The sequence below is a fragment of the Meriones unguiculatus genome, chromosome 3 (genome assembly GCF_030254825.1).
Source record: "Meriones unguiculatus strain TT.TT164.6M chromosome 3, Bangor_MerUng_6.1, whole genome shotgun sequence".
Lineage (NCBI taxonomy): Eukaryota > Metazoa > Chordata > Mammalia > Rodentia > Muridae > Meriones > Meriones unguiculatus.
The window spans coordinates 84,021,190-84,038,117 of NC_083351.1; the positions used below are offsets into that span (position 1 = coordinate 84,021,190).

General features: G+C 44.7%; 1 protein-coding gene across 2 annotated transcripts in view; it reads left to right on the top strand.

The window, feature by feature from the left end:
• Positions 1-1,471: 1,471 nt before the first annotated feature.
• Utrn (utrophin) overlaps positions 1,472-16,928 on the top strand; it is a 524,212-nt gene continuing 508,755 nt past the window's right edge. Inside the window, exons 1-3 of one of the 2 annotated variants that reach the window (XM_060380271.1) lie at positions 1,472-2,387; positions 2,901-3,052; positions 9,024-9,189. In XM_060380271.1, coding sequence (XP_060236254.1) covers positions 9,111-9,189 — 79 coding nt within the window. In that variant the 5' untranslated portion in view covers positions 1,472-2,387; positions 2,901-3,052; positions 9,024-9,110. The remainder of the gene's footprint in view (positions 2,388-2,900; positions 3,053-9,023; positions 9,190-16,928) is intronic. The other variant, XM_060380270.1, reaches the window with a different exon arrangement.

Genomic DNA, 16,928 nt, shown 5'->3' on the forward strand with positions numbered 1-16,928 from the left:
CACTTGGTGGATGCATGATTGGTGGAGGTGGCTTACTTGGAGGCACTGGATTACTGGAGTCATCTTTTTGGGGCTCAGGTCTTGTTTTGGGCCCCTCTCTGTCTGCATTTCTGCTTCCTGACAGCCATGAGTTGTGCAGTCTGCCACACGCTCTGGTATCATGGTGTGTTTTTTCCCTTGCCTCAGGTTCAAAGCAACCTCAGCCTGAATCTCCTGAAACTGAGTGCTAACATACATCCTTCCTGATTAAGTTGTTATGTCCGTTGTCAGTTATTTTGTCACAGGGATGGTAGTCTATGCCACACACTTGATCTGATATGAGTTTTGCATGCATTTGCCTGCATGTCTTAGCTCATCTAGCTGAATTCTACATTCTTTAAAGGCAACATCCATGTCAGATTTCTGTGTAACACCCTCCATGGCAGGCCCCATATTGATGCTTGTTAATGAAAGGAAGGTGAATGAGCAAGTCAGACCAATTCCCAGGTGATGTTTAGATTCTATTTGGCCTATCTAAAGAGAGGCCTCAAGGATGAAGTTGCTTACATAAGAGACTGCAGAAAGAAGTCTCTTCTAGGACTTCCTCCTGTCCCAGCCTACAGTACATAGGGACTCCAGAGGTTTTCATCTGGTCATTAACACGGGGCTAGTGCGTAATTTTTACTGATTCATAAGTTAGCCCCTGAGTATTAAGGAAGCAATAAGCCAGCACGCAGTCATCAGTCAGTCTCCTTTGTTTTTACTAGCTGAGGACTTTGGTTGCTATTTTTTCATTCCTCTCCAAGCAGGACCATGAAAACAATCACAGGAACTCGTTAAAATGAAACGAGTAATAAGACAAAATGCACACAACATAACTTCCATTTAGTCTAAGTCAGCTTTTGGCTAACCCCATAAGCTTGCAACAAGTTCTGCAAACAGATGTATGTTTGCTTGGAAGAATAGAAAAGAAAAAGGTTTGGCAGATGGGGTTGCCTGGTAAAGCCTCTGTTAAGTGCTAAAGTCTGAGTTCCATCCCTGGCTCCCACATAAAGATATAAGGCGAGAACTGTCTTTACAAGTTTTCCTGGGACTTCACAGGAGCGCTGTCACTGACACCACAACTCCACACACCATGTGTGTGAACACACACATACACAGTAAAAAATTTAAATCTCAGCAACACGCTATTTGTGTATATGAATGAAAACGTAACAGCACTTGGGGTTATTTTCACAGCATTTAAAGCGATACTAAGAGAACTGCATACAAGAAATACACGCTTAGATTTAGAAGCCCAAACCCAACAACGACAGTAAACTAAGAAGGGAAGAGTTGGCAAGCTGGTCGAGATTTATCTAAATTAAAGTTAAAAAAAAATCACCCTAACAGACACTCAGTGTGCCTTAGGGGGGCGTGACACGAATTTTCGGACAAATTGAATAAAGGGCCCCGTGCGTGCGCGCAGTGTCTATTTCCAGCTTCTGAATCCCAGCACGCACGACTGGTTCCGGGATTCCCGCACCGCGCGCCGCACGGAGCTAGCGGCTGCGGGCGGGGAGGGCGCTTAAGGCTAGCGCTGATTGACCGGGCCCGCGGTCAGGTGACCCGAGGCGCCACGTTCTGGGAGCCCGGCCCGCGGTGGCTTCCCAGGCCGGGGCAGGGCCGAACCAGGGGCCGAGAGGGACCGATCTCTCCGAGAACAAAGTTGTAGGGCCGGAGGCCGGGGACGCTGGAGTGGCGAGGCAGCAGATCCGACCTGCGGGATCCGCCGCTCCGGGGCTGGGCTCTCCCTGCTGGAGACACGAGCCCCTTCCCGGGGTGGCAGGCCGACCAAGCAGCACTCCACCCTCGCTCTCCAACAAAGGGGCCGGCGGCGGCGGGGAGGACCGGGAGGAGGAGCCGGAGCCGCGAGCAGCTCTCCAGCACAAAGTTGTGGAGTCGCCCTTCCCCGGGGGAGGGGAGCAGGCAGCTCAGGGCGCGGGATTTCTCCCGCCCAGGGCCCAGGTGGAGCCGCTGCCTGCCTCAGCGCATCGGGCGACCTCAGGGAGCGGCACCCCTTTTCTTTCCGGTCGGTCCTGCAGACGGAAAACTCCAGCGTGCGCCTGCTGCTGGACTAGCATTTGGACTGTTTTGTTTTTGGCGGAACTACCCGGCAGGAAGATTGCACAAGTCAGGGGGCGTTTCCAATCGGGTGTCAATTTCTTTTTCCTCTTTTGGATCTTGTCTGGCTTTCCGCGTTTCATTTAAAAAAGAAAGAAAGAAAAAGGAAGAAAGAAAGAAAAGAAAAGAAAAAAAAAGCAAACCAAAATTCTCCTAACGCCCAACGCAGGCTCCCCGCACACCCGGCTTCCTAGGACCCGAACACGCCCAGAGGAGCCCTTGGGCCTCTGGGACTTGGCGAGCAGGTAAGCCCATGCATTATTGAAGCTTGGGGCTGGGTAACGTGACCGCAGTCCCCAGGGGAGCCGGGCGGGGGTGAGAGGAGATGGGACCTTTGTGCGGCTCCTCCGCCGTTGTTCCCGAGTGGAAGCTGTAGCCAACTTCTGCACTTTCCCTGTTAGCTCAGTGTGCCCTCCTGGGATGAGTGCTGGGGTGAGAAGGTGGGAATCTGTACTAGTCGCCCAGGTCTCAAATTCCTCCGGCTAGTTCAGGGCTGTGGTCTTGTCCCTCCCCGAGAGAAGAGGGTGTCTGTCTCCTGTCGGTTCGTCGCCTGGAGCGGGGCGCAGGGCTAGCGATCTCCAGGAGGGGTCGTGGCCTCTTCAGAGAGCTTGTCACACACCTCCGATCCCGGGAAGGCGGGGCCCGGGTGGTGTCCCGGAGGAGAGGGTGGGGAGGGCGGTGGTGCGGTCCGAGGGCTGGGGAGCGCTTCCTTACCGGCCTCCAGGCTGAGGGCGTGTTCGACCTCTGTGTGGTTGCAGTTCTCAAGGGTGGGGCTCCAGTGTGGCCAGATCGCCCGCTCCCGCCTGCAGCTCTGGAGAGGCTGAGGGGATAGGGGGACCTCACTGGTGCGCAGTCCCGCGCGGGCGCCTGCTTTTCCGGACTCTTGGCATCCCTTACAGCAACTGACAAGGTAATTCATGCCCTTCTTTGGCCTGAGTTTTAGGCTCTGCTTGCCCAAGGCCACTTACAAAACCAACAAAGAGCTAATTGTAGGCTGTGCAACTTTTAGAAGGCACATTGTTCAAAGAGACTTTTCAAGTCCCTAGATTCCGACCCTGTGGCGTTCCAGGGTTATTTCAAGGGGAGGAGAAAACGTGTGACCCCGAGAGCCAGGGACCAGCCTTTTTAAAAACCCCAAAATTGGAGAGCCTGGGTGTAATTCCAGGCCTCACTCTCTGGAGTCTCCGAGGTAGCATCCCTTATCCTCCCAGCTTCAGATCACCTTGGTCACCAGAATCTGGAGAGGTGGGCTCTGCACGCCTTGCGCGGACCGCGGCCAGAGCGCACGGGTTCCAGGAGAGACGGGATCTCCTGGATGGCGCGGCAGCAGCCTCGTCCGTTCCGGTGGAACTTATCCCGGGCCTCTGAAGTGAGGCTGGACTCTCGAGGGGCTGGCTGCTGCTTGGAGCTGGGGACGAAGCCTGCCTATAGTAGTTGGGCCTGCAAGAGCTGGAGGAATTCGAAGCTCGTTGGTCGTTCAGCCAGGACAAGGCAGTGAGGGGCGAGGCCGTTCCGCTGAAGCCATTCCCTGCTCCCTTCACCCCCTGCTCCTTTCACTGGCGTTCACGAGACCTTCGAGATAGCTCTTTAACTCTCCTTTGGATGTTTATCCAAAATTTATTGCGCCTGTAAACAGCATTAATCACAGTGGTATTAACGTTCCCTGGAGCGCTTCCTAGTGTGAATGGCAGTTCTTGGCACTCAGCGGTTTCCTTCACAAGCAGAATGGCACACTTGTTCCTCCCGTTTCCTCTCTACTATCTCCAGCCTTCCTAGCTTTTGGATAATAGTGAGTGAATAGTGTTTGCAGGACTAAAAACAGCTTTCCACCACAGCTGCACATGGTTGAATATTCCTTTATGATGACACTTTTGGATGTTGCATATCCTTGAGCTATTGCTTATGAAGCTGCCACCCCAGGCCTCCCGCTGAAGGAGGAAGTAGTGCACGTGCAGAGGTGCGGCTCCGTTTCAGTGCGGGAACCTTTGCTGACCTTCACCTGCTGTCATTTTGAGCGAAGAAGGTGGGCAGCAATTGTGTATGGCTCCTAGCACAACCTCCTGGTCATTCACTTCTATTTTCTCCTTTTTCTCTGTGTGGAGTGTGGCTTCTTCCATTCCACAGGTGTGGGTGGAAGTGGAGCCTCTTTGGGACACATTGTTACCCAGAATGCTTTGATTCTGTCCAGACAGCTAGTTATAATTGCTGTAGCATTTTATTTTTGTATTTTGAGAAAGGATCTGAGTATTTGGCCTAGGCTGGCCTTGAACTGACACTCCTCTTGCTTCAGCCTCCAAAATAGCTGGGTTTGTAGGTGTGCACCCTCACGCCTGGCTTGCATCTGGCAGTTTGGAGGGAGGTTTCCTTAAACTCTCTTCCTCAACCTGGTGCTCCTGCGACATGAGTGGCTGTTAAATGTTGTTTAAATGACCTTCTGTTTAGTGTCTTTCCCCTTCATTCTTTTCATGCTCATTGATGTTTTTTTTTTCCTGCTACGTTTTTGCAGCATAGTAGGGAATTTGCATTATCAAGAAGAGAAAATTGGAAAAATTATCCCAAGAAACATGGGCAGAATCAGACATTATAATGAAATAGCATTATTGGCCGTCTGCAAATGAAACCAAATTCGTGTACAAGTTAACTTTTTTCTTAAAAAACTTGAAGTGAGGTGTCAATTTTTAAAGATGGCTCAGTGGTTAAGAGCAATTACAGGTTCAGTTTCTTATTCCCTTCTCTGGCCTCCTTGGGCATGAGGTACACACACAAAGCAGACATTCACACATAAATTTAAAGAATCATTTGAAATATTTATTTATTAAATGTGCAGGAGTGAGCAAGTCTTATGTCACATGTGTAAAGGATGAAGGGTTAGTAAGTGGTGTCTTTTTAATAGAGTGGAGTTCTCTTTGAGAAGCCTTGCTGTGGAGGCCCTGGCTAAAGCCAGGTGTGAAGTAGAGCCCTGGGCTTGTCTTTCAAAGGAGCTTATTCCAGGAAAGAGGATTTTTCACAGGCAACCAGGACTTTACATAATGAAATGTTTACATAGTCTCTGAAAAAGATTTGGGTTTTCTAATATATTGAAGCTACACATAAAAATTTAGCAAATCTTTCACAATTTTGTACCTCAAGATAGGAATATCATCTCTGTGGGGAGGTGTCGTCGTCTCCCCCATCCCATCAAGTCTCATGTAGCCCAGGCTGGCCTAAACTCTGTGCAGCAGAGGTGTCTTTGAACTCCTCATTCTCCAGCTGAGGTTACAGGTCCATTCCTGGTGAAAACTGCTTGACAGATGCCAGGCTGCCAGTCTTCTTCTGGTCACTTTTCACTTTAATTCTGTTTTTGGAGTTCTAGGCATCAAACCCATGCACACACTGAGTAGACACACAAGCTACCACATAATTGAATCCTCAGCCTTTTAGTTTTTAATTTTTTAGACAGGCAGCCCATACTAGTTTGGGGCTTACTCTGTAGCTCAGGCTATCTTAGGATTTCGGGGGCCCTCCTCTCTCCGTCTCTCAAGTGCTGGGATTATAGCTGTGAGTCACCACTTGTCCAGGTCTGTAAATACTTAATAACTGTAAAATCATTTTACAGTAAACATTTGAGAAGTTTTTTATTGTCCCATAAAGTCTGGGAGACTGATGACCCAATCCATATACTGAGAGGAAATGGTTCTGAAAGCTTCAACAATTCACCAGCGTTCCTTTGCTTCACTGCTTCAACTCTCATTTTGCTCTTATTAATGGGCTCTGCTTACTTCCTGGCTTGCAGAAAGAGAAGTTATTATGCCTCATAATGTTTTTATTTATATGATAAGGTAGCATTGTATGCTACAGTGCTTGGATGCTAAATATTAGAACACAACACTGTTATCCAGATATGAAGCAGCACAATTCATTCTTAGATGGAAGGACTGAGACTGGGGAGACGGCCCATCAGTTCACAGCATGTCTTACTCTTGCAGAGGCCCCAGGTTCAGTTCCCAGCACACACAGCGAGTGGCTCAGTACTATCTGTAACTCCATTTTTAGGGAATGGACTACCTCATTCTGGCTTTCATGGGCATAAGGCACTTCCAAGTTTACACAGACATACATGCAGGCACTCACATGTACACACAAGATTAATTTTAACATCTTAAAACTGCTAAAGAACTGAGTTGTCAACCTAGAAATAAGCCCTACCTCTGATTTGTTTTTTTGGGTCTCGATATGTTGCTCAAGCAGATCTAGAACTCTCGGTGATCCTGCTACCTCAGGGGTTGCGGATATGAGCCACCTTGCCTGGCTCTGATACTTGTTTTAATGTGTGATTTAGTGTACTTGTTCTGCACATTACTGTTTGCATGTCTTAACTATGATATTCCTAAGTAATGACTATTTGAATTGGCTTTGGGACAGCCTTAAAGGGGGGTGCAGTCAGGAAAGAGACAGATGCTGAACTAGAAACTGAACTTTGCCCCTTTCTGGGCAGCGTAATCCAAGAAGCTCAGGAGTAGTGTGGAACTGGACTCGCTGGCATTCTTAGTGAGTGTGTAAGGCCGCAGGGAAAGATCTTCGGTTCCTTCGGCCCTAAAGATGTTTCTCACAGTTACTGAAGAGTGGATTGTTTTTTTCAGAATGGTACCCATGTGCAGCAGAGGTGGTGTGATGAGCCTTTTAGAATAAAGTCTGTATCATCAGGCAACACTGCTAGCCACGTTTCTACATAGCTACAAGTCATACCATCCCTTAGGGCCAGATCTGTATTTCCAAATGCTTTTTGTCCTTTCCCCTTCTACATCTCAGAAGCAACTTTACACTCAGAAAAATCCCAGTCACACACATTATTTCTTCCTCCCTGTCTAATGTCCTCACTGTTTCCCAAACCAGTGGATAGTCTGTCCATTTCTGGATTGCCCAGTGTCAGATGAGTCACTCAGCATGCTAGTGTCCCAGGTCTCTAATGCCCAGGCTGTTCTGGAGTCTTACTGACTTTCTTTATTTAATATCATGTGGATTCACTCATTTTTTTTTCATCTAATTCATTGAGGCTACAATCACATGATGCTTGTAATATTAGTAATATTAAAACAGAAAGATTAGCAGACTATATAACACATAGTCATATAGTGCTCTTACTTTCTTTATAATTTACTCCCTCTGCCCGTGTGTAACTTTGTATATATGCACATATATATCAGTGTACATATATAAGTGCATAGATATTGAAGATATTGTCACACTTGTTGACTGTTTCATCACGTCTCCTACAATGGAAGGTATTCTCCTACAAAAAAACACCATTAATTAGTCCTGAAGTTTAACGTTGGTGTATTGATAATGCCTAAATGTCAGTGTCTTCTTTGAAAATTCTGAATTCATCCTAGGATTGTATTTGATGGTTAGGTCTCTCTCATTCTCACTCTCACTCTGTGGTGTTGGTGTATATTACTCTGGAGGCCAGAGATTGACATAGTGCGTCTCCTTCCAATGCCTCCACCTTAGTTTTTGAGACAAGATTTCTCACTGAGCCTGAGGCTCATTGATTGGCTATGATCCTCCTGTTTCTAGTTCCTTGTGGTGGTATTGAAGGTGCATGCTACATGCCTGCTCTCTCTGTGTGTGTTTCTTTGTTTTTTTCTTTTTAATATTGATACAGGGATTGAAGTCAGGCGGTCATGCTGGCAGAGAAGCTCTTTACCCACATACCCATCTCCTACTCCCCGAGACCATTTGTTTTGACATCCTCTCCTAATTTGTCTGTTCACAGCAAGCCTCATGGTGGACACAGAAACACTCTATAGATGGTACACTGTATTTTCCACTATATCATGTGATGCCCCATTGATGCTTTTGTAGTATTTGATGACTGGTCAGGATTGAGATTATTTTTCCTCAACAAAGTAGCATGAAAAAGTTTCAGAGACATAGAAGAGCTGAACAATTTCCATTCAGCATCTCCTTATTCATGACCTAAGTTCTTTAATGAGTGTACTCCTCCAATCTGCTGTAGACCTCACTGGTTCCCACATGTTACTTTGGCCTACTGACAAGCCATGATATCAGCAGGCCATGTTACCTTTCTGATCGTCATTGTCCTCAGACAGGTGTCAAAGCCTCTCTAGGAATCTCTCGCCCCACCTTCCTTCCTCACCTATGAGACTTACTTCCTCTTGGCTGTCTACCCTCCAAATACACTGACCTCATTCCTCCAAGTTCTGTGTGGTGTTTATATTTCACATACCAACTTCTTCTTCTTTTTTTCTTCCCCTTTTGGTTAATTAGCTTTCTTCCTCTCTTTGGAGGCTAGGCTTTTCAAATGTCATTTCTTCAAGAAGACCATCTCAGTCACCCTAGGCAGGTTAGTCTGTCACTTTATGCCTTTATTACTTTGTTTCTCTCTCGTACTGTTGTCAACTATCAGGGTGGTAATGAAGTAATTAATTATCTAATGAATTTCTTAGTATTTGTGAGGCTTAGTGTCTGTAAGCCTCCCAGTGGAAGAGGCTCAGTAAGTTTTTACTGGTTTCTGTATGTAACTGTGTGTTAGAATAGATGGGACTGGGATATGGCTCAGTGGTTAAGTACTAGCCACTTCATCCAATCACCCATGCAAATACCTGGCAGATGTGTGAGATCCCACACACCTGGGTTCAAGAGATCTTGAACCTGGATTTAAGAGATCCCTAGGGTTAACAGAAACGGTGGAGGGCAGCAGTTGAGGCAGACACCCAGTGTCAGCCTCTGGCCTCCACAGGCACATGCACACACATGCATACACACACATAAATGCACACCCACCCCCGTTCGTATGTGAACACACAGACATATGCCAGAAGGAAAAAAAATAAGGAATATATTTGTATGTTTCTAGTCAATACTTTACCTATTCCTCTTAGGAATTCATGCCAAGCTGGACCGATATTCAGAGTTAACAGTCTTCAGAAGAGGATCCTGGGAAAGCCTTTGGATTACATTGAGCTAAGATGGCCAAGTATGGGGACCTTGAAGCCAGGCCTGATGATGGGCAGAATGAGTTCAGTGATATCATTAAGTCCAGATCTGGTGAGTAATGGAAACCCCTGCTGTGGCTCTATTTGGTATAGACTGTGTTTGAAGGCAGAGATCTCTTAGCTTGTTTTGCATTCTTGTGAGGCAAACTTCTCCCAAGAAATTTCAGTCTGCCCAGTGACTGGTATTCTGTCAAAGGCAACATCCTGTGTCTGCATGGCCTATCTTACTCTCTCAGCCTGCTTTTGTTGTGTCGTGTGTGGAGCAGCTTTACTGGGAGAAACTGCTGCCTACAGCCTGAAGCTGCTCAATTATGATGCTAATAAGATGTGCAAACGTAGTGGGACATTTTCCCTCATTTCCTGAAAATGGAAAAGAATCACATGATTACAGTAGTGAATACTGTAGTTTCTGGCACCACAAAAGTCTTGTGGTGGGATTCCGTTACCATATGCCCATCTACTGCGTTGCACTTGGAGGCCAGCACTGCTGGCCTGGGACCTTCTCTTTCCTTTTTGAAATGTCAGCTTCTCAAGATAGAGTTTCTGCCAACGTGATCAAACCAGCCAGACTAAGACAGGCGATTTTCATGTGAATGTTTGGATTTGAGGTCTTTGGATGCCACCACTACCCCTCACTTATTATTATATAACCACTGCTTTTTGATTCTGGTTCTCCAAATGAATCAACTGGGGAGGTTTTTTTTTTTTTTTTTTTTTTTAACAAATACAGATGTGTTGGCTCCACTCCAAACCCACTGAATGAAAATTTCTGTATTTTTAAAAAGCTTCAAACATGATTCTGAATGATTCTGAGACAGGCTCAAAGGGGAAATATTTTTGAGCAAGCATGGTCTTTCTAAGCTCTGAAAATTCTACAGAACTCTGTCCAGGCTGCGAAAATTGTCTGTTAGTAACTCCAGCATTATAAACGTTGCCTTCAGTGTCACTATTGAAAACGTCAGTGGCAGCAAGAAATGGAATTCAAAGGTGATCTTTGCAGTGGGAAATGTCTGCATGTTACAGTGAGGGCTCAGTTCTTTCAGTAGGATACGCGTTTCCCTTCATGATGCTGGTGGGGCTTGGTTGGTAACATCTGGGTGTTAAGAGACGGCTGTGCAGAGATTGTGGCCGGAGGACACTTTGGGGGGTGAGTCGACGTGTCTGCGTGTGCGCACTGTAAAGTGTACTCTGAGGAGGTTGTGTTCCTGAATTTCATTTCAAGGGTACAGAGTTTGTATTTAGAAATGTGACAGGAAAGTGGAAGAGAGACAGTTGGAGATCTCTGTATGTCTCATCTTCTAAGATTGTAAGGACAAGTGGTCCTTAGGGTCTTTCTGAGTCAACCTGTGTTACATTAAGTCCTTGGATTTTGGAATAGGGAGATAACTGCCACAGAAGCGTGATGACCTGAGTTGAGTCCTCGGGACCCCAGTAAAGAAAGGTAGAAGGAGAGAACTTGTTCCACAGAAGTTGTCCTCGTACTTCCATGTGTGCATAGTGACGTGTGTGCACACATTTACAATGATAATGAATGAAATAGACTAAAAGTGAAATACCTTAGATATTTATCACTGATTCCCTGGTTTTGACTACTAGAGAATACTTAGTGTATAAAATTTTAATTTCTATAGTATATGCTGAATATCTACTCTTCCAAATTAATCTTTAAATTTAAAATGACTATTTATAAAGGCTTACAAGGCTCATGCACTGCTGGGGTATAATTTGCTCCAGTGCATACTTTTTTGGTGTTAAGGACTGATTGTTTTAAAAAATATTATGACATTTATTTATTCATTTGTGTGTTCATGGGATTGGGTGTCCATGCAGGCCTATGGAGGTCAGAGAACAGCTTTTGGTTGTGAATTTTCTCTTTCCACCATGTGCATTCAGGAGAACAAATTCAGGTTGTGTTGCTTGCTGAGCCATTTTGCCGACCCAGTGTACAGCTTTTTAATAAGGGTACATCAAGTGGTTGAATAATTTTGTTTGTAGAGTTTCTTCCTAGGCAGTAGATATAAAAATCACAGTTAAGAAGTTGACTGCAGTACTGTTTATAACAGGAAAAGAAGAAGAAGAAGAAGAAGAAGAAGAAAAAGAAGAAACACCTTAAAAATTCAACTGGGCATGAGTTAGGAAATTGTTGCCTAGAGTGTTTAGAAATGGTCACCAGCTCTTAGGTTGTTACTATTTTAGTTAAAACCCATGTTCTCAGTCAAGTGACTCGAGAAATAGCATTGAACTTACTGTTTCTTTACTGGGATCCCACAGCTGTGTAGATTATACAGAATCCCAGTGGAGTTAACTAAGTTAGGGCACATGACTAAAGTAGATATGTACTCATAAAAAGTGAGATTGATGTATGTGTGTGTATGTGAGTGTATATAAATGTTATAAACATGGAAGATGCTATTCATGTGTTGTTAACTGATTGTGCTACAGGAAGCAGTTGATGTGAAAAGTATTTTTTAAAAGATTGCTGGTGGGAGCCAGGAGCTGGCTGGTTAAGAGTGCTTGTTGCTGCAGGGGACCCGGGTTCATTTCCAGCATCCATTTGGTAGCTACAACCATTTGCAACTCCAGTCCCAGAGTCTCCCTTACCCTCTTCTGATCTCTGAGGATACCGGGCACTCACACCGTACACATGCATGCAGGCAAAACATTTATACACATAAAATAACAAAATAAATAAGTCTAAAAAATGTTCCAGCCATGATGGCACACCTGTTATCCTGCCACTTGGGAGGCGGGCACAGGAGGATGTTGAGTTCATGCCATCCTGGGCCACAGTACGAGAATCTGCCTCAAAAGAGAGAAAGAATAAAAAAAGAAGATGTGGGATATACACCAAAATCTTCTTGGCATTTGGGCTAATTCTTTTTCTTTCTGTCCACGTGTGTTTTCCAAAGCTGCTTGATGAACATGTATTACTGAGTTCTTATATTTTTAAAACCTCTCCAATTGCTTGTAGTGTTTTAATGCCAATGTTATGACTGTGCCCTCCCTTTTAGTGGCACCTACTTCAAAACACGATGAAAATTTAGCAACGGCATAGCTGAGATGTGCATCACATTCCTTTGGCTGTATTATGCTGCATAAGCGGGCAGATAAATTTGGATCTGAATGAGCCAGTGAGTCATCTTCTTGCTTTCTGGAAGGCACGTTCTCAGTTTTTGTTTATGGCAAATGCTTAGTATACACAGTATTGTCTCCAAAGTTTACCAATTATTAAGAGACTTTTAGGAGTCTAGATTAAACAGTAGGAATGATCCAAATGCAGTGAATAAATTTAAACGATACATATTGGATATGTTCCATGTTGCACTTTTTTTTCTCTTAAAAGAAGGAATATTTGCTCTGCACCTGTTACTTGCTTATAATCCCAGCATTTGGGAGGTAAAGAAGAAGAATCAGGAGTTCAAGACCAGTCTTAGCTACATAAAAAAAGAAAGAAATCAAGTGTGGTGGTTCATACCTCTAATCACAATATTTGTGATCCAGCCTAGGCAATTTAGTGAAATCCCATCTTATGGAAACACCTCCACCTTCTACAAAGAAATACTTTTTTCTATTGGCAGATTCAAAGACTGAAAGAAAATTGAGAATTTTATACATGCATATAATGTGTTTTGATTCAATCTCCCTCCAAATTCTCTCCCTGAAATTCCTCACTTCTCTGTACTATTCCCATTCAATTTCACAGACTCTAAAATATTTCTTGTTTTAGCTTTTTTTTTTTTTCCTTTGGGTTTTTTGGAGACAGGGTGTGGTGACTACTTTTATGTCACTTTGACACAGGCTAGAGTCATCTGAAAGGAGGGGAAACTCAATCTCCATAAGATCCAGCATTTTCTTCATTAGTGACTGATGTAGGAGAGCCCAGCCCATTGTATGTGGTTCTGTATCTGGGCTGGTGGTCCTAGATTCTATAAGAAAGCAGGCTAAGCAAAGCCAGGAGGAACAAGCCAATAAGCAGTACTCCTTCCATGCCCTCTGCATCAACTCCTGCTTCCAGGTTCCTTTCCTATTTGAATTATTGCCTTTGCTTTCTTTGATGATGGACTATGATGTGGAAGTGAAAGCCAAATGAACTCTTTTCTCCCCAACTTGCTTTGGTCATGGTGTTCCATCACAGTAATAACAGTAACCCTAACTAAGACACAGGGGCTCCCGATGTAACTGTGGCTTGTAGACCAGGCTGTCCTCAAACTCAGAGATTACCTGCTTCTGCCTCCACAAACTCAGAGATTACCTGCTTCTGCCTCCTGAGTGCTGGGATTAAAGAGATGTGCCACTGCACCTAATATTTATTTATCTCTATCCATCTATCTATCTGTCTGTCTGTCTGTCTCTCCATCCATCCATTTAGCTTTTTCTAGACAGGTTCTTATTGAATAGCCCTGGCTCTCCTGGAACTCACTCTGTAGACCAGACTGGCCTCAAATTCGGAGATGCATCTGCCTCTGCCTCCCAAGCTTGGGGATTAATGACATGTGCTATCATCACCCAGCTACCTTTATTTTTAAAAGTAGGTCTCTGATAATTTCATACAACGTATTTTGGTCATATTCATTCCCTTCTCAAACCCCTCCAGATCTACCCCTGCTGTCTACCCACCCAAATTTGTGTCCTCTTCTTTTTGAAAAAAATCTGTACTGAATCCAGATTGTGTTTTCCATATACTCTAGTGTGGCTATCCACTGGTGTGGCTTGGTTTACCTATGAGGGATGTGGTGGTTTAAATGACAATGGCTCCCACAGACTAATATGTTTGATTATTCAGTCCCTAGTTGATGGAACTGTTTGGGTAGAATCAGGAGGCATGTCCTTGTTGGAGGAGTTGTATCATGGGAGGTGAACTTTCGGAAAACTCATGCCGTTACCAGTATGCCTCTCTCTGCCTCCTAGTTTTGGATTAGGGTGTGAGCTCGCAGCTGTTCCTGCTGCCACACTTTTCCCTGCCATCATGAACTTCAGCCCTTTGAAACTATAAGCCCAATTAAACTCTTTTATACGTTGCTTTGGTCACAGTGTCTCACCATTGTGATATAAAAGTAATTAAGACAGGTGGCATATTTGTAAAACCGACTTCACCTTTCCCAGCACCTATCAACTGCAAATGGCTTCTTGGATAAAGGTGGGGCTTTGTGTTCACGTCCCTCTCCATACTGTGACATTGTCTGGCAGGAGCTTGTGCAGGTCTTATGCAGTCACAATTGCTGTGAGTGCATATGTGAAGCTGACTGCTGTTTATGAGAAAACAGTGTTTACTTGTAGTCATCCACTTCCTCTGGCTCTTAGAACCTTTCTGTCCTCTCTTCCATAGTGATCCTTCAGCCTTGGGAGAAGAGGGTCTGCCGTTCATGTCCCATTTAGAGCTTAGTTCTCTGTAGTCTGTTTGGACACTCTCAAAGCCTGGCACAGTAAAAACAAAACAAATAAAACACACATACACACACATAATAAGCATTTTATATTAAAATGTTCGGACCATTCATTGCCCTCATTCCATCTTATGTTGTGCATGACACTTGTCATTCTGTGTTTAAAAGCTGTTTCCACCATCTAAACACTCTGGTGGAGCTCAGCATGCTTATTATATATAGTTGAACAGGGAGGTGGGGTTATTGCATACAGCTGAATATAGAGGCAGGTTCAGCATGAAGGAGCAGTCCCTGGAGGGAGCCATCTTTAAGTCTGTAAACATTGGGATGAAGCAGGGAGTTATAGCAGATATTTTCTGTATACACTGCCAACATCCACACTCTAAGGAAAGCTTTGTAGTCCCTCAGACTCTCACCCAGGGAAGGCATGGCCACTTCTATGGGACTGAGGCACTGGGGACCTTGACATGGGTGTGCCCACCTCAACACATTCACTCAGGACTTCACTCATTCCCAACGACTAAGTTATCAAGGGTGGAGTATTTTAAAGAACAAGAGCCACACACTCATTTGTGGTTGTCTTAGATATGAATAATGCCTAGAAAAAAACTGGAGGGCTTGTGCCTGTGTGCCACTTTGTAGAGTACTGGCCTAGTGTGCGGGAGGCCCTGGGTTCAATCCCCAGCAACATGTAAACGTGTCATGGTGGTCCACACCTGTGATACCAGTGCTCAGAAGGTGGGAACATGATCAGAAGTTCAGGGTCATTCCCAGCTGATTATGATACTCAGACACCCTGTCTTAAAACCAAACAAACCAACCCAACAACCCGCCTCACCCTATAAAAAACAAAACAGAAAAAAGAACTAGAGAACATTTGTTGTCTACCGGGATTTGGGGGTGCTGACAGTAGGCTTTTGTCTGCTGGGATAAGATTGTCAATAGTGGTTTATAAAAGTGACAGCCTAACTGCCATAAACTGGAAAGCCTAACAGGTGTATAAGGATTTTTAAGACATTAGGCCGAGAATAATTAGTAGAGGAAATGCATTGCTGATGGACTGTTTGCTTTATGAACTTTCCTCTGGAACATCGTGAAATATGAAGTAATAGGCTGGGCATGGACACACACACACACACACACACACACACACACAATCTCAGTACTCAGGAGGCAGAGGTCAGCAGATCTCTGTGAATTCCAGGTGAATTTCAGATCAGCCAGTGCTACATGATGAGACTCTCTCTGAGAAAAGGAAGGAAATATGAGATAATGATAACATGTTTCTTGTTGCACGTAAAATCCAAGACCGTCTTCACTGCTTCTAGGTTGAGTCAGTGACTAATGCTTATTAAAGTTTGTGGTGTTGGATAAACCATCACCTTTACGTGGTCCTGGTGCTGTTGAGAGTTTTAACTCAGAACTCCTTGAGAAGAGCAGACGCATGACCCTGGAACTGATTGCTGAGGGGATTAGAATCACAGAGTCGCACATGGGGAAGAGCCATTTGTAGAGGGAATTGTTTGGGTCAACACTGCATTGCTGTATGATTTGATCCTACAACAACAAATAAGAAGCCCTTGGGTGGGCTGAGGGTCTCGGCACGTAGCTCAGTTGGTGGCGTGCTTGCCTAGAATACATGGAGCCCTGGATGGTGGCAAAAGCCTGAAAGGAGGATTAGAAGTTCAAGGTTGTCCTTAACTACATAGGAAGTTGAGGCCAGCCTGACATGTCTGAGATCCTGCTTTAAAACTAAAGATGTTAGTGGTTAAGAGCACTTACTGCTCTTTCAAAGGACCCTACTTCTGTTATCAGCACCCATGTTATGCAGCAGGCAAATGCCTGTAATTTCAGCTCCCAAGGAACCAACCTCCTCTTCTGGCCTCCGTGGGCACTAGCACAAGTGACATACATGTACACATACAGATAAAAAATAAAGAAATCATTAGACAAAAACAAAAAAAGCAAACTAAAGAAACTTTGGATAAGAAGCTCAATTATGACAGTTTTATCATTTTACTTTATTTTCTGTGTCTGTCCGTCCTTCCTTCCTTCCTTCCTTCCTTCCTTCCTTCCTTCCTTCCTTCCGCCTCAGACTCATAGAGATTCAGCTGCCTCTGCCTCCCAAGTGCTGGGACTGAAGGTGTGCGCCACTACATGTGGCTACTTCCTTTTTAAAATTTTTTAAATCTAATTTTGGGTTCTAATTGTTGAGGAAATTAGAGCCCATGCAAAGCTGAGCCTGTGATGTGACTACCCAGCCTCCAATGCTAGCATCTTAATGATGGCGCTGATCCTCATTTTCCATTTAGCATCTCACACTTACTGTACATATACTGCGAGCAGTTGCAGTGGCAAGAAGTTGGTCCTCACAGCTTCACTTTCAGAAGCCATTGAGGGGTCGTTT